At 46.0% G+C, this 18,283-nt stretch overlaps 1 protein-coding gene across 1 annotated transcript in view; it reads right to left on the minus strand.

Moving 5' to 3' along the window:
• RYR3 (ryanodine receptor 3) overlaps positions 1 to 18,283 on the minus strand; it is a 586,345-nt gene that overhangs the window by 12,257 nt on the left and 555,805 nt on the right. The window contains exons 87-94 of the mRNA XM_044392456.3: positions 16,226 to 16,330; positions 14,447 to 14,528; positions 12,467 to 13,794; positions 10,375 to 10,433; positions 9,313 to 9,484; positions 8,207 to 8,293; positions 6,749 to 6,949; positions 3,746 to 3,876 (exon numbers count right to left, since the gene is read on the minus strand). Coding sequence (XP_044248391.2) covers positions 3,746 to 3,876; positions 6,749 to 6,949; positions 8,207 to 8,293; positions 9,313 to 9,484; positions 10,375 to 10,433; positions 12,467 to 13,794; positions 14,447 to 14,528; positions 16,226 to 16,330 — 2,165 coding nt within the window. The remainder of the gene's footprint in view (positions 1 to 3,745; positions 3,877 to 6,748; positions 6,950 to 8,206; positions 8,294 to 9,312; positions 9,485 to 10,374; positions 10,434 to 12,466; positions 13,795 to 14,446; positions 14,529 to 16,225; positions 16,331 to 18,283) is intronic.

An 18,283-nucleotide genomic window follows, 5' to 3' on the forward strand; every position in this document is an offset into this window, starting at 1 on the left:
TATGTCGGCACCTGGGGTAGGTGATAGGGATACAGTGGTGGAAAATACAGACAAGGTCCCTAACTTGATGACGTTTCCAGTATGGGAATCCCTTTAGTTCATGTGTGTGGGGGGGTTTTCTTAAGCAGAGTGCTCTTCCCTCTATTCTCCAACCCTATATAACTCCTGTGGGGTCTGCTTTTCTCAGGGAATTAGATCCCTCTGTCTTTTGGAGGGATCTACCCTACCATCCCTAACCCCTCAGAGGAATGTCTTTCCTCAGCCTAGTAACTTATACCAGCTCCAGTGCAAAGAGTTTGTAAAGTCCAGGAGGAACCGTCACTTTCAGGTATGTTAGCAAGAACCATTTAAGATATTTTTCTCTTGGGGCACCTGGGTGGCTCAGTCGGGTAAGCATCTGACCCTTGATTTCAGATCAGGTCATGATCTCAGGGTCATGAGATCGAGCCCCACGTCGGGCGCTGTGCTCAGCAGGGAGCCTTCTTGGGATTCTCTCTCTCCCTCTGCCCCTCCCCCCCCTTGTGTGCTTGTTCTCTCTCTCTCTCTCTCAAAAAAGACTTTTCTCCCTTCCACAGTGGTTATCTTTCCTGGGAGAGTTCCTTGTGAGTCTAGATTGCAGCCAAGGAACCTCTGGTCCTTGGTGCATGCATTCTTAGTTCTGTTTCCCTTAATGTGAGTCCATTCTTCTGCAACAAGAGTCTCCTATTCTATAAAGACCACCCAAGCTGGTGATATGGAAGTGAGGACTTCCCTCTATTCACGGACCTCTCAGAATAACCCTCAGCAAATGCCACTTTCCACCCAACAGGCTGACAACATTTAAAAAAATTTTTTTCAGGGATGGGGGGAGGGGGAAAGCTAAAGCAATTTCTTTGTTTCAAACATCAAAATGTCACTTAAAAGCAAAAACAAATGCTGAGTTTACAGAGTAAAGTGGTAATAGATTTTATCTCTGGAGGCATGGAAATTATTATTTTGATTTTCTTCTTTGTACGTTTTTCTACTTGATTTTTTTCATGGATTACATTTAGAACCTAAAATAAACAAGGCAAATAAAAAAATCAACCCAGTCTTCCTCTGTCCACACTAAAATCTCCTTTCTCTTAAATCCCTTATACAAACGGTCCGTAACGTACAACTCAGCTTTGGTCACATTTTGTCCTAAGTGGAAAATTCCACAAGTGAGGCCACAGGGCCACTGACTGAAGGTTCCAGGCAAGACCATTTCACAGACATGATCTTACCTTGGTCTGAGTATTCTTGTCCCCTAAGTATGTAAGCTCCTTGAAGGTAGAAAACATAATTTTACTTGATAATATTCCTTAAAGTGTGAGGTAGACAACAGAACCTCCAGCAGGGAAATGTTACCAATAAACAATACTTCTATGTATAAACGGTCAAAAATAATAAAAGATCCTCAGCCTCTTTAGAAAGGAAGGAGATGCACGGTGAGATGCTATTACACACCTACCGAATTAGCCCAATTATCTGAGTATCTGAGGTGTGGCCAAGAGGCGGGAAGCAGGAGCTCTCACACAGTGGTGGCTGGAATGTGAATCAACACAAACATCTGCATACCCTACTACTAAGCAAATCCCTTTCCTGGTCTCTGCTCTAGAGAAACCCTTTTACTGGAGCCTCAGCTATATAAGTGTTCATTGTCTCTCTGTTGGTAAAAGCCAGAAACCAGAAGCGGCTGAGATAGCCACTGTCAGGAAAGTGGGTGAACACATGATATACACATGATAATCACTCATCTAATGGACAACGCTACAGTTTTGAAATGAGCAAACTGTGGCTCCACGCATCAGCACGGGTGAGTCCCCGGTGCCGTGTCGAACCAAGTATGACCGCATAGTGCATAGTGCATAATTCCACTTACACAAAGTTCAGAAATAGTCAACGTGAGAGAACGCTTCTAGGGACACATACCTAAGTGGTAAACTATATACTAAAGCAAAAGAACGAATATCACTAAAGCCAAGAGAGGAGTTAAGCGACGGTTGGGGAGGTTACGATCAGGGAGAACATCTGGGACTTGGAAGCTATGAGCAAAGTTCCATTTGTAAAACTTTGAGGTTCGTTATTATACTTTAAAATAAACATTTTATATTTTCTTAATATGCATATTTAACAATACAAAAAGATAGCTCTCTTCGGTACATAGTTAACTGTTAAAAAATAGGTTACTGCAAAGCACTGCATGTATTATGATGCCATTATTGCGGGAAAAAATGATTCATCCACCTCAAAATTTTAAAACAGCTACTTATGCATTTCTCTACTCATGGACATTTAAGCCACTTCAAATAAAAAAAACCCCGCAAATATCCTTGTTGGAACATTTTCGTGTACTCATCTCACTAACTCCTTAAATACTTATATTTCTCGATACTGAACTGCCTTTTTTCTGGGACTTTTAGGCCATATCACCTGTGTCACACACACAAGCATTACTGCTAATTGCAGAAAGCTGACCAAAGAATCACATTATTTAATAGGACCCAAAATTTCTGTGATGTGATGACAAAGGGTGGGAAACCGGGCTTAGTAGTTTCCCTCATTTGAGGGCTCGCCGAGGACCTGGAGCCGGGACAGCTTCTGATTTGCATGCTCACCTCCCCCCACCAAGAGAAGAGTCTTCCTGTTCTAGAGACTATTTTAAAGATCTCCGTTGTGCCTTTATAAAGCTGCCTCCCTCCGTTTGCCTGACCGTCTGCATCAGGAGCGATTTTCTTTCCCCAGGGGTCAGGGTGGTTGTTTGCAGACGTGCACAGTTGAATTGGCACAGCTAAGAGTTTCAACACCGTCACTTCTGTTTATATATCTCACCCTGTATTCTTCTCTTTCGGCACATTAATTTATCTCGAAACTCTCATTTTCCCATTTGTGAACACGCCAGTGTTACCTTCGCTAATGGTGATGGCCATTGTTTGAACAGGTAGAGAAAGGGAATGACGAACAGCTTGATGCCTACCCATGCCAGGCCCTGTACCAAGCATGTAACACACATTCGCTGATGCTCCAGGCTTCAGGAGGTGGTAATCTCGTGCCTCTATTAGTGAAGAGGAAATGGAGGCTCAGCAGGCTTCATTCCTGCGCCTTTCACAGACAACTGAGTGACAGAGCTGACCTGGTGTCCCACCTCTGGCTGGAGAATCAGTGCTCTTTCTCACCGTGGTACTAATTATACACATGCCTACCAACAAAGCAGGCTTCACGCCATAGGTTGTAGCCCCCCTCCCCGCTCCCCGCATGGCCCTGTTTTAACTGCCCAAGGAACTGCCTACCAAGTGGTAATGGGAGGAGTTCTAGTACCAACCAGGCTACTTGTCTGAGAAGACTTCAGAGGTGGTGCTGTTATCTAACGGCTATGCCGTATGGGAACTCTGGAGAAGCTGATCAGATGATCGCAGAACCCCCGGGCCAGGGAAACATTCTGTATGACTTGAACATGGAAAACTAAGTCGTACTGTACCGGGCCCTCTGGTCTTCATTAAATATGCTCAGCCCTCCCTGGTCACATCCTCTGTCCCCCATTAAATGCATAGAGATACACACAAGTGTTTGAGGGGCAATAGGCTATTTTACTGGAAAGGCAGTGGAGAAAATAAGTCCTGGAACCCGCCCCCCGCCCCAAAAAAAAGCTTCATATTAATCAGTCCGAGGCTGGTTAAGAACATGTCATTCTATTTCCAGTACAGACTGCTTTTCCTTTTCGGGACGGAGGTGAGGGGACACTTACGGTGTGTTGATTACCAGGCGGTCCCACTGCCCCTTGATGTCATCTTCAGATGGCTGTTCAGTGATATACAGGCCATCGAACTCCAGCTTCCTGGCAATTTCTTTTTCCCTTTTGAATACCACCAGAGGGACCTAGGAGTGGGAAGACACTGGTTACTCAAAGGAGGCTTTCTAATTACTGCACTCTCTCCTAAGCATTCCCCACAAATTGGCCTTTCCAACTTCAGGGTGGTAATCTCTCTCTCCCTCTCTCTCTCTTTTCTAAGTTTATTTTATTTTTTTTTAAGTAATCTCTATACCCAACCTGGGGCTTGAACTCATGATGCTGAGATCAAGAGTCACATGCTCCTCTGACTGAGCCAGCCAGGTGCCCCTGGGGCAGTAATCTCTTTGTAATAGGATTCTTAGGGTGCCTCGTTGTGGATCTAAAGTCAAATAAATCTCTTCTCACTCCTTTGGCTAATATGCCTCCCTCTCCAAAAAGCTGGTTTCATGTGGGCCACCCTTTAAGGTTTAAATAGCTGATAGTAATACAAACTGGACTCCTTGACCCATCCTGGGAAGGCCATATTTAGACCAGTCCCTGGGCCAAATGAGTTAGGTCCCCTAGGATTCCTAGACTGGAGTTGAACCAAGACTTAGAAGGAAAATGAACTACTGTAGAACGGATTGGTCAGCCACAGAAATCCCATGGAATGTTCCAGCCCCCTTCGATGGCTACAGTCTTATTCATCTCATGGTGTTGATGTTTGGTTGATGAAACATGGCTTGCTAGCTAGGAGGAGAGGATTTACTGGGCTCTGTACAGTCTTTCTGTATTGCAGTTTTCTTCCTGAGAGTTCCTGTCACTCCCTGTTCTCTTCCAGTTGTCACTGTCCTTTTAGCCTAGAGATGATGGCATGGATCTGATGACTACCACCAAAAGCGAACACAGAGGAGGAGGGGAAAGTAATCTACTTGCCCCAACCATCACCAGACACACATACTTCAAATAAGGGACAGAGTGAGTGAGGTCAGAGGAGACTACTGAAATCCCAGGAAGTGAGTGGCCAGGGGCTCCTCTAGCCAGGAAAGCTCAACGCAGACAGGGCCGGGGCTTGTCATGCGGCTGGAAAGCGACTGGTTATGTGGCAATATCCCTCGGGCCTGGGTCTCCAAACAGTTTCTTCCAGTAACTCTTCCTCAAAGCTCATGAAATCCATATGCCCCACACTATTTCTTTATTTCCAAGAAAAAAAAGATAAAACTTAGATAATGATTTGTAAAGAGTTACTTCTTGCCCTTTTTTTCTTTAAAATGACAAAACAACGCCGAGAAGATAAAAGACTAATGACAGGAAGGTGGCGAAAGCTAATAATAGGCATGTGCACACTGTGAGGAATCAATGATTGCTGCTCGCTAATGGATGACGCGGGAGGGACAGCAAAGGTGAAGCCTGTCTGAATAACGTCTGCTGTATTCGGAAAGGGTTCCGAATAATAATAATACCAAGGGTTAGAGCAGTACTCATCGCTGGGGTTCGAAGCATTCCCCCTTCAATCTTCTAAGGGTGTGTACACCCTTGTAAGGAGGACCTCCACATCCTTATTCCGTAGGTAGTGTTGACCTTTTGTTTTCTCTAGGTCACCAGTATACCTGCACCGAATCCAACAAGCTGAGCCCCAGGATGCTGAACTAAGGTAAGCTACTAACATGCTTCCGTGGTTACTACGTTTGGGGTTCCAAGTCCTGTTGTACATATGAATTCATTTAAAACTCCCAAGAGTTGATGTTATTATTATAACACCCATTTTTACAGGCGAGGAATCATAGGAATGGTGAAGTTAGTGGCAGAACTGGGAGTCCCACCCAGGCAGCCTGGCTCCAAACTCTGTGCTTTCATCATTACACAGGAGTCCTTAGTGTGGGTCAGGGCACATGGTCTCCCCAGTGGGGCAGCTAGACCTCCCGCAGCACACTCTAGTTCACGGGGGGAAGTGACGGCCACAAGGACAGAATACACGTTGTGGACTCTTCCCAGAGAGAAGATGGCGTGGTGTCTGGCCAAGGAGACTTAAGAGAAGAAAAGAAAATGTAATGAGAAAAAAGATGTGGTTTAGTAGCAGCGGAACCAGACTTAGAACACCAAAAATAGAAGGATTCATAGGACTACATGAAGATTCATAACCATAGTAGCACGTGAAGATGGCTCCAGTGAACGGTCTCCTGATATTCATGCCCTGGAGTGGCTCCCCCCCATCTCCTGGGCAGCAATGAATCTGGGCTGACCCTGCGGAGTCTTCATGGAGAGAGAGAGAGGCCCAGCTACCCCGGCTGAGCCCAGCCTTCCAGCTGTTCGTTCCCTGCCAATGTTCCAGGCGTGAGAGCGTGCCATCGTGGACGGGCCAGCCCCACTGAGCTGACAGATGGTTGCTCACACGGCTGCCTTCACATGGAGCAGAGGGACGGCTCAAATGTGCCCAGTCAGGCCAGAGAATCAGAGAGAGAAAGCGATCGTCATTTTAAGCCACTGAGCTTTGGGGGAAATCTAGCTGGCACTAGATAACTGAAACAGTAACTTATCAGTAAGTCTTCCTCTGAGATCTCGAGTACTTGAAACCTAACACATTTTGAAAGGTGAAAAGCATTTTTATAAAAATTCCAACCTAAGTTCAAAGATCAGAAGCAGCTCTCATTACTAGCTCCACGTGTGACCACGCCCGGTGATTCTAATCCTGTGAAATTCAACTGGAAGTGCCTGAAAAGGGACTCCCAGAGCAAGGCTTCTCAAACTAGCGTGAATACAGATCCCCCGGGAGGCACGCTGAGTTGGAGATTCTGATTTAAAAGGCTCGGGGTGTGGCAAGAGTCTACAGTTCTAAGCCGCTCCCCAGTGATGGCAATGCCACTGCTCCATGAACCCCGGTCTACCAGCAAAGTCCTGGAGAACAAAGGCCTGGCTGGGTTCAAAATGCTGTGTCTCCCCCAAGGAGTCCGATTAGATTCAGAGTGGCCAGCGACTCACCTTCAGGCAGTAATAGCCCACCACGCACACTAAAGAGATGACGGTGTGGATGGCGGCCAAGGCCCGCAACGTCGGCGCCATGTACCCAGTGCTCTCCTGCAGGACGAAGAACACCATCGCTTCCTCCTCTTCCTCGTCGTTAAAGGAGCTCCACAGGTTTGCAACGTCCTCCGTCTCTTCTTCTAAAGGTTCTTCAGTGACCTGGCCCAAGACACACACTCTCTTAAGATCAGAAAGAGCCTCTGCCCCTGGGCTCTCCTCCACTGTTTAGGAAGATAGCATGCTGCACAGAGTAGGGACGTAGCATTGCCTGCTGAGTGAATGGGGTTTTCCATAACTTATTCCTAGGAATCTCCAGTCTCTCTAATAACTATGAACAACATTTTAAGAGACAAAGACAATCTCCAAAAAAAAGCAAAAATTTCAAAGTTAGGAACGCTGTACTATCTATGCTATGATCCCTATGCCACGGGAGGTAACTTCTGAAATGCCGTGGCCTGGGGAGGCGGCTGAGACACAAACACGCATGTGTACCAGTGCACGCACGTGTGCACACACGCACTCGACATTTTCCGTTCTTTCCAAACACCTGTGATGTTCATGGCTTCAACTGCCATTATGACACAGATGACCCCCAAATCTACACCTGCGAGGCTCTCTGCCTGCAGCTCCACCACCTGCTGGCTCCCTTCACCTGGATGACTGTGACAGTCACTTCAACCTCGGTACATTTAAACCTCAGCTTTGTCACACCCCTGTACAGACTTCCGTTTCTCCTCTATGGGCAACAGACAGCGATTACTTGTTTCACCTAGTGGTAGGGTGATGTAGGTAAAAGCAGGTTTTATAAAAGTTAGAGTGGTGGTTTTAGATAGAAAGGGAGAGAGGCAAAAGTTAAGATAGCCAGTTAAAGACGATGTCGAGAATCCAGGACCTATCATTCACTCATTCCACTAACATTATGTGCCTATGGTCTACGAGACCCACTTATCAGTGTTCAAAATCTTTATTTATCCTGATCAGTCCCTCTGTTCCCATATCCAAAAACCAACTACTGTTAATTCCTTCTTCATAATGGTTCTAACTTAGGGGCCAATGATAAAGGCTTTCTTTCACCTTATCCTTTAAGGAAAGAACTATATTTATTATTCAGTTTGAAATACATGCAGTGCCCACTACAGGGTCCAGCAGATGGGAGGTACCCAACACACATTTGGAGAGTGTATGAAGTAGTGACTAGAACAAGCCTGAACTCCGGAAATAGTGCCCGAAACTGGCTTCCCTGGCAAGCAGTGTCTCCATTCTCCAGGCTGCTAAAGACCATATTCCTTTAGAAGCCAAGGTCTTAGATATCTCCTTAGATATTAGCATTTTTGCTCTAATTAAGAGCATACATTCTGTTATGATTTTAAAAAATATATAGTAAATTTAGCAAATAAGTCCTGAATGCGGTCTCACCTTGTAAAAGAGCAGGATGAAGTTGATCGCGAAGGCTACGAACAGAGCGAGGAACCTCAGGTTGTAGAAATTCCTGGCCAGGTAATGCTGCAAAGGAAAGCACAGGCAGGAGTCGAAGAGTTTTAGAAGGGAAAGAGATGTACACGGGAAAAGTCCTACTTGTTGGTCACACTCTTCTAAGACAATCCTGGAGTTGCGACTTACTTGGGGAGGAATCAGGGACACTGATTAAAAAAAAATAGCTGAGAACGATGCTCAAGGGAGCCCTGCTCTGGGTTATCCCTCAGGGAACCAAATGCCTAAATACGCCACCAGCAGAGTATTCAAATGCTATTGCGAAGGTGTTCGTGTGTGTGTGTGTGTGTGTGTGTGTGTGTGTGTGTGTGTGTTGTATGAGTGGAACCACGCATATAGCAGTGTATTTGGAAATTACGAGTATTCGAGGCCCACAGAAGAGCCCTATAGCTCCCAGCGTGGAGGCGGCCAGTCTGTGACCTAGAGTCCTTGTCCCTTTGTAAGTCACAGAGCCTCTGCCTCTGTCCTCTCAGGGGGCAGCATTCCCACTGTCGTCTTCCCCAGAAAATCCCGCCCTTGAGGAATGGAATGGTAGCTCCTTGGGGAAAGCTCTCAAGCCCTCTGTGGAGGGGCTCTCCCCAGTGGTGTTGTCCTGGCCATCAGCAACTGTCCCTCACTGGGAAATATGTCAGAGAAAGGACCTTCCGAGCTATGCTGCGAGCTAGCTGCATGTGGAATAACCTAACAGAGCCATATTCTCTCTGCGTCCCAGATGACCCAACTCTTTCTGAACTTTGGGCTAGGATCAGCCAAGTCTGCACAGGACACACATGAAGGACCAGCTAGGAAGCGGTCTCTGCGCCCTCCTGCGGATAGCATCGGGCATCCCGGGCTAGGTGGAGGGGCTGGAGCGCTTGGCTTTGCCCAGGTTACTCTCTTCTCCTTTGCCTCCAACAAACAAAGACCAGACAGAAGAGGGAGAAGAGGAAGGAGGAGGAATAAGAAAGAGGAAGGAGCATAAAGAATCAAACAGTGAAGCGGAATGTGGCCGCTGTCTGAGGTCTGTGCCAGGCCAGGGTTGGATCGCTTACCAGTAACTTGGTCTGATAGATTTCCAGCCCTTTGAAGAAGTTAGCCATGAAGGCTTCCGGCTTCTCGACTTTCTGGCCCCGCCGTCGCTTCTTCTTCTTTGTCACGTCTGTCCACAGGGCCTCGGCTTGCTCTTCCTCTTTGGCCATAACCTCCTTCTCCCCTTCTTCCAGGCTGTAGGAATGAGAGACCCATCAGCACAGAAGGGCAGCGGGAGGTCTGGCCCAGAGAGGGAGACTAAATTAAAAATAAATCTTGTCATTGTTCCTGGAGGGTGGGAACTTCAAGTCTGTATCACCCATGGTGCCTGGATGTCAACTCTGCATTTAATGAGCGATGCCGCTTTGAGAAGCCGCGGTCATAGGGGTGAGTCAGTTATAAATGTGTTTGCACTCCTCTTCTGATATGGGGCTAAACAATTTTTTTTCCCTCCAGAAAAGTGGTCCTTTATTTTTTAAGACTTTTGGAATTTGTAGGAATACCTATTCTTTTAAGCTTGTGGTAGGAATTGAGATACTGTACAAAAGAACGTGGCACACTGGGTGCCTGGGTGGCTCAGTCCGTTAAGTGTCCGACTCTTGATTTCAGCTCAAGCCATGATCTCAGCGTCGTGGGACGGAGCCCCGCATCTGCTCTGAGCTCAGCAGGGAGTCTGCTGGAGATTCTTTCCCTCTCCCTCTGCCCCTCTCTCCCCTATACGCACTCTTGCTCTTAAAAACAAAACAAAACAAAACAAAACACCTTAGCTCAGACCCTGGCGTGTAATATGTATTCAATATATTAGATAAAACCACCAGCATTATATGAAGTTGCTAAGTGTGGGTGTTCAATATTTGGCCAGATGGTGAAATTCTGATCTACTGGTGCACTGACAAAGTTAACGTGATTAATAGAACGTGTTTATTATATAGCTGGGGTAAAAAGAAATGTGTCCAGGGCTTGCACGGTATCTGTTTCTTGTATTAAGACAAATCAAGATTTCTATTTAGCACAGCAAAGAAAAGTCAATGGCATCAAGAACTCTGCCGTAGCACTGCAAGCAGCCGAGGCCACCAAGAACTCACTCTGTCTTCTCTGGCTCCACTTTCCCTTCTGCTTCATGTGCTGCTCTCATCTCTGCTGCCTGGACGAAAATAACAATCAGTTAAGTTTCCCTCAAGTTGAGGAGATCGCGGTCACGAGCCATATATAGCACTGGCTGTTTCGTCTCCTTGGTCGCACGTCTCCTGGCTTTCTGTTTTCAGAATGCCTCTGCTTTCCTCAGGATCGCGGGATGTAAGCGTAAACTACTCTGGAGCAATGCCAACGCAAAGACTGCAAACTTCAAAACCCAGTTGCCCTGCTATTACTCAACTCCCAGTTGTGCTAGGACCCCCGGCACTGGTCCTACTGCCCCACGGGGTCAGGGAGGGATGGGACACAGATCACACCGGGTACAATCCACAACCTGCTTGCTCCAGACAGAATTCCTGCCTTGTCTTCAATCCTCTTAACCACTACCCCAATCCCTCTGACTGATGACCACTGCACTTAGAATAAAAGTCAAGCTCCTCAGTGAGGCCTACAAGGCCTATGTGATCATGGCCTTTCTCCCTATCCTTGTCTTGTACCACTTGGCTCATTACTTCCTACACCTGAATAGCCAGACCTCATTTTCTTTCCTGGCACATTCCAAATCCTTCCCTGCACCAAGATCTTTATACAAGCCACTTCTCCCCCTGGAGTATGACTGGTCTTTCCTGTGCCTGCCATCCTCAGGACTTGGTTCAGGTGACACCTTTTCGGAAGTCTCCTTAACCATTCTATTCATAGTAGGGCCCATATTCAATTTGTAACAGGTGGCCTTGTACATTTCTTTCAGCATGTGTCACAAATGGTAATTGTCTTATTGATTTGTTGTCTTCTTCCACTAGAAGTTAAGATCTATTAAAGCAAAAGTGTTGTCTTTCTTGTAAAGCAATGTATTCCCATGGACCCTAGGAACACAGCCTGGTACGTAACAGGCCTTAAATGAGTCCCTATTATGTATCAAACTCTGTCTGGGACCTGGGGCTACAACAGGGAACAAAACAGAGTAAATAAATTCATATTGCAAGAAGGCCTATGGTTCTGATGCTTCCATCCCGAACTCTCCAAAATTAGGTGAGATCTCTCCTATACGTTTCCTTTACCTAGCATTCTTCCTTCCTAACATTCTTCATGCTTCTACTGACTTCCACAATGTCCATTTTTCTTCCACTAAATTACAAGGACAATGCACTTCTCACTCACCACTGTCTTCTCAAAGCCCCAAACAGTGGGAAGCACATATTAAGTATTCAATAAATATTAATGAAATGAATAAAAATTATCTTTGGCCTCTGACATCTTCACACTTCTCTCCACATTCTTTTTGATGCTAGAATGATGCTGTGAGTTGGATGCTGCCATGGAGGGGAACACCCAGAACTTTCCGTGACCAAGGGGCTCTGAATTACTGTTATTCCCTTAATCTAGTCAACTGACTCAAAGTCCAAACTGGACAGTGGGTGCATCTCAAGAATGAAAATGTTCCAAGCATGATGGTCAGCTAAATGATATCATCTGGACCATTTGTGACACTGCACAAATATTATCTCAAAAGAAAGGTCTCCCCTTATGCTCTCTAGGTTTCTCCTACCATCAGAAAATCGGCTTTACGCCACGTCGCTTTTATGAAAGACCTCCACCAGGACCTATGTTAACTGCAAGAAATCCAAAAAGGATTTTTACCTTCATGAAATGCTAAATGCTTCTTTGCTTTATGCCACTTCAGCTTATGACAGGTTTTACAGGAACACTCTCATTTGGATAGTGAGGGAAACCTCCACCTGGTGTTCTAGGCTTTCCATTCACTCACTGAACCTGTGCACCGTAAGAACTAACCTTCTAATAAAGTCGTGGAAGACCGTCAGGTTTGGTCTCCGCGATGTAAACTGAAGACCATTCAGAAACTAGACCCTGAGACAACCATCTGAGTGCTGCTCTTCGCAGACACGGCAGAGCCGGACCTGCAGCATCGGGGGTAGAAGAGCGGGTACCTAATACGATGTTGGCTCCTTGGGGACTGGTGTCAGAACTGACTGCAAGTCTATTTCTGGGCATAAAGAAGAGATGACAGAAACAACTTACGCTTACCTGTGCTCTCCTTTTCTTCCGTACAGTACTCTCTAGCGTTGGGGGTTCATCCTTGCCAATAATCTCTGAGAGGTCACCCAAGCCCCCTTCGGGCCCGTGCTTTAAGCCGCCTTCTTTCTTTGGGCGGAATCCAAAGAGATCTGACATGACTTCTGCATTTCCCTTCTCACCCTTCACGAAGTGAATCAGTTCCGGTGGCACACCTGGCTCAGTCACCTCCACCCGCTCCGCATCCAGAGTGTCATCATGGATCCCGAACTGGGTGGGGTCAGGCATGTCACCCAGGATCTTGGTCACTCTGATGTTCTTTGCCCCTTCCACTAGGCCCCCTCCAAACACCGTGTTCCAGAGGATCTGAAAGACTCCTCCCAATATGGTGAAGAACAACCGGAAGAGCCCCACAAACAACATCCAGAAGAAAGAGAGGAACACCTTCACCAGCTCCTTCACGGTCATCTTTTTCACCTTCCTGTACTGCTTCCGGAGGTTCTTCAGGGTGGCCTTCTTCAGAAAGTTGGCAACATTTCTCTTCACTGAGGCGCAGGCCATGGCAAACGCAGAGGCAGACTCAAAAGACTTGTCATCCTCCTCTTCACCCTCAATTTCTAACATAGAAGATAATTCTTCATCTTCTTCCTCGTCGTCAGGCCTGTCCGCTGAGTCAGATTCGGAGATCTGAGAGGCTAACTGCATTTCAAAGATGGTATCCTCACAGAAGTTCACGAACAGTTCCATCTTTTCTTGCTCTCCACCTTCATTGACCACATCGAAGATGAACTGCCGTTTCGATTCCTTCACTTGGGGCTTCTCCCATTGAGTTCGACTGGATTCACTGATCTCGAAATAAACGCGCTCAATTTTCTTGGCCCCACCCATGATCTCAATACGTCCCAGGTAGGGCTCAAAGTAATTCAGTACGCTTTCTGCTGGGTCCAACAGACACTTCAGGCGAGAATCATTTGGCATATGTTCGGAGAGATTTGTCAGTAACACCGCCACATTAAACCCTATGTCCTTGGCCGGCTCATGGAACCGGTCTACAAAATCAATGTAATTAAACATATCGTTCTCATCAGCTTCTGCGCACGAAAGGAGAAAGTCAGTCTCTGACTGTGTGTACTGTTTTTGCCCTTCCATGGCCTTCTGGAACTCTTTTTTGGAGATAATCCCTTTACCGTCTGGGTCATATACTTTGAAGGTGTCTGAGCTGGTTAGGTCTTTAAGTTTCAAGAACATGTCAAAGAATTTCAAGATCATTTCTACATTGGTAGATGACTCCACCAGTGTGTCAACCATCTGCTTGCCAATAGTTCCATTTACCACATTCCCTGTGAGGCAGGTTCAAAAAAACATACAAATATATAAATAAACCCAAATCATCCTGTAACTGGTCAGGTAGCTATTTTTAGAAAACTTGTATGCCCAATCAGTTGGCTCTTTCCTGACCGTGATGGTTTGGAAATGGGCAGGAGGGAGCAGCAAGCCATAAAGACTACACCACTAGGAGCCAAGGGGGAAAGTAACAAACGGGAGAAGGAGGTGGCCACGCCAGTGCCTTTTATCTGGACTGGGGCCCGGGAAGTGGTTTTGTTATCAGATTATTGGGGACACATAGGGATAAGTGGTGCCCCTCTTATCCCCTTAGACCTAGGAGGGTGCCCAACTAGATGGCTGGCATACACACTGGCAGCCAGATGTACTGAAAGCAATGGGGAGAGGGAGAGGATAGGGAAGAGCAAAGCTTGGAGGTTTTCCCCAGTTCATTCTGGCTTTCCTATTAACATAAAATGAGTTGGTTTCAGGCTTTGTCCATCAGACCATGTGCCCCTCACTCATTTTTTTGCTTCTGAGAATTTGGCTTTCTAGCCAATGTCATATGGCATCAATGACCTGCCAGAAGGATAATCTGCATGATTAGTATGGTTAGTGCTCAGACCAATTACAGTTGTGTGAATGCCTAGTTATACCAAACAGCCCAACCTTCCAGGAGGGACAGAAGCATCACCACCATGTCCTGAAGGAGATCCAAGAGTTCCTTCAGCAGCTCGATCTGACTGGAATCCTAGAACAGAAACAGGAGATACCCCTGAGCTATCTGATCCCTCAGCAAAGTATAGGGCAGTGAGCAAGAAGAGCCTGCTCTGGAAAGGTTAGGTGAAGGTCATGTCCATTGTGTCTGTGGACGTCTTATCATCCACTGTTTGTAGCATCAGGGAGGCTCGCGGCAGCCGGACTCATCCAAGAGAGCTCCTTTAGTTTCCCTTTTATTAGTACAATGTGGAAGACATACCACTTGTCCAAAACTACTGAACAACCCAATGCACCAAAGAGCCGTTACGTAGTTCTACTAGTTCGTGTTGTTTTTTATACTGAATGATCAGGTGAGCTTTTTGGGAATACTACTGCGATCCAATTAAGGTGTCAAGGTTCTAATCACCAAGTGGGTTCTCCTTTCTTTCTGGGTTAATTTAGAGTCTGATTCTAGTTGGTGGTGATCTGGGTGCCACTGGTCCCTTAAAATGTTACAGAAGTGAGGCTATTCCTCTGGATGGTTTTGCTACTAGTCTGATTGGTTTTCATTTCAGCCTTGCAGACAGGGCATCGCCAAGTTAGCTCTCTGTTTTAAACTCGATGGCACAGAAGGAAAAACCACCCTCGGAAGATCTGAGGTGGGCAATCTGAGGGTAAGATGTAAAGCTGCGTTCTGAGGCACACTGCTTGTACAGACTCTCATAAATACAGTTTCTTGTTGAGTCTCTCAACTTTCAGAGGGACTGCCCTCTTCGTTGGCTCAAGCTATACACGGAGTATCACAGGTGCAGAGTATGAAGAGCTGGAAGGGACCTCTCATCATCTATTCTAATTCCCAATATTTCACAGACGATGGAACCAAAAACCAGGAAGGGGGAGTGACTTCCTGCAAGTCACCAGCGAAGAGGTAGCAGGGCCACGCTCCTGCCTCCAGAGCCTCCACACACCGCACCACCCTGTCTGGGCTGACACAGGAGCGGACGTATTACTGCCAAATTAGCGGCGCTCCCAAGAACTCTCTCCTCCCATAAGGCCAGAGTCAAAAGGGGAAAAATGAAAGGGTTAAATAGCACATTCCAGAAGAGCGGAGGCAGACGTGACAGCCTTGAAAATTTTAGATACACGTTACTTAAATTAATGCCGCAAATGTTACTCTAATCAGCCTGAAACACATCCTGAAGTTCTCCCTCATGTGTTGCCATGGAGAGAGGCGATCGACAACTATATACACTCCATTTATTTGTTCATAATAAATGCTCGGAGCAATTCTGATTCATCTTGCCAGAGAGATGGGGAGTGAGAAGGAAAAGCAGAGACAGGGAGGGAGGGGAAGCCAAGGTGAGAGAGGAGGGATATATGAATTACAGAGACATGCAGACATTTGACAGACCCAGAAGGGGCTGGTAAATTGTCATAAATTGACACAACAGTGACAAGGAAGCAAAAGGGATGAGCATCATAAAAAGCGAGTGTTGAGGCAATTATGTAAAGGGTAGGCTGGGGGGACACAAGGAAGGAAGCTGCATCCATGCAAAAGCCTGTCTGGGACACCCCCTGGAGGCATTCGTTCCTATCGCCCAGTGAAGCCCTCAGGTTTAAAAGTGAGACCTCATCTGCATGGCTGGGCCAGCCATTTGGTCCAGCAGCCACACCCACACAGGGCAATACCAAGGCTTGGGGAGTGATTTAGCATTTCACCAATGACACAGCGGGGAAGGGTCACAGTACCTGAGAGAGTTTCATCTGCATGTTAGCAAACACATGGAGGAAGCCGACCACCGCGTCCCACAGCCTGCTGTGAGCCAGGCTCTGTTGGTTCCCAATGCAAGGGCCCTATGGAGAGGAGGGCATCCTTATTTCACGGAGACTTATTTCATCATTAGCTGCTCTGAATCTCGCCCTAGTCAGTGCACAGGACACCTGCTTCTATTAGCAGACAGCTCCTTCCAAAAGTCACGTATTTTATGGCTATTTTCCAGGGTATTACTTTTTGCCCCCCTGTATAGGAACCTATGTCTAGGAAAAACCACCAGGAATTTCACAGTGCAGTCATTTTTCAGAGATTTTCTTTTAGCTTCAGAGTGTGTTCGTCAAATAAAATACTACAAAGAAGAATATTATTTAAGAGTGAAATGCTCTGGTCGAAACGGGACTGAAGGATATGCCTGCCCACTCTCCCTCCACCTTGACTTAAGAGGGGTTCCGAGGAACTCCAGGCTTCCACAATTTGAAAAGCAGGCCCTATTGTTTTCAGGCAAAGCTATGCATAAAATGCTATGATCACATGGCTATCTACTCAAGTGAAAAAATGTGAATAATATTCCTAATGTTCAGGGGCGCCTGGGTGGCTCAGTTGGTTAAATGTCCACCTTTGGCTCAGGTCATGATCCCAGGGTCCTGGAATCAAGCCCTGCTTCTCCTTCTCCCCCTGCCTGCTGCTCTCCCTGCTTGTGCTGTCTGTCTCTCTCCGTCAAATAAGTAAATAAAATCTTTAAAAAATATATTCTTAAAGTTCAACTACTGTTAAGATTTTCTTATTATTAACCTAAACTGTAGGTATAATATCGTCTCTATCTTCTCAGAAAGCCAAACATAGAGGGAATACTTCATTACTGGTTTTCATTTTCCATCTTAATAGCTTTCCCTATTTTTGCACATTGACTCAACATTAAAAAAAAATAAATCATTTGGAATTCTACATGGGAGATTTGTCTATTCTTTCTTATATATTTAATCATTCATTTGCATTAATATGGACTCCACATATTCGTTTTATGCTCTGGGTTATAATCCAATACTATTCTATTTTGTCACTCAAATTGTTCCAGTTTTGGCCCCTGGGAACTCTTTTAGTTGGCCAACCCTAATGCATTTCCACGTGGGCCACCTAGCTTCTTCTTGCTTATCTGTGACCATTCAACAGTGAGAAGCCTGGCTCCTGCCATTTCGTAACTGCTCATTTCCATTACATGTGTAGAATGGTTGCAGAATTATTAACACGTATCCCTATGGGAAAAACTTTAGCAACTGAGGTGTTTATGTACAGTTCCTTTTGCCTTTGGTCTCACAGTCTGTACTCCCAAAGTGTCTTAGGTCAGCACCTTATTCCCCACCCTGCAGTGAGATCGTTTTGTATATTTTTTATACCCTTAGAGTCTTCTGTCACATTCTGCCTATATTTCTCATCCTTAACTCTTCCTTATATTTTGTTTCTACCCTTTAACTCATCTCCAAATCACTCTTCAATAAGAAATTTCCAAAAAGAACACGGATACCATCTCAAGTTCGAGAAAAGGCTTGGCAGAATTCCCAGGGAAGAGGGCAGCATGAGAGGTATTGCCTGCCTTCCTAAATCATGTAAGCTTGTTTAAAAATCACTGTTTGAGGGACACCTGGGTGGCTCAGTCGGTTAAGCGTCTGCCTTTGGCTCAGGTCATGATCCCGGGGTCCTGGATCAAGTCCCGCATCGGGCTCCTTGCTCAGCGGGGAGTCTCCGTCTCCCTCTGCCCCCACCCCCCACCTGTGTGCTCTCTCTCTCAAATAAATAAATAAAATCTTAAAAAAAAACTACTGTTCGTGTATATTTGATGTCTAATCCCTAGAAGCCTCTAGATTCTTTTTGGGACAAAACCAGTTGTAAGAAACTCACATTCACCAAAAAGGTTTCTTTTTTACTTTTGGGTTAAGTGCTCCCAGGGAAAGTCTGCAGATTAGGATGGCTTCCACAGAGAACAAATCAAATTCTTGTTAAATCTGTTCAATGACCTTCCCAGGTATTTCACGTTC

This window comes from Ursus arctos, unplaced genomic scaffold, assembly GCF_023065955.2.
Source record: "Ursus arctos isolate Adak ecotype North America unplaced genomic scaffold, UrsArc2.0 scaffold_36, whole genome shotgun sequence".
Classification (NCBI taxonomy): domain Eukaryota; kingdom Metazoa; phylum Chordata; class Mammalia; order Carnivora; family Ursidae; genus Ursus; species Ursus arctos.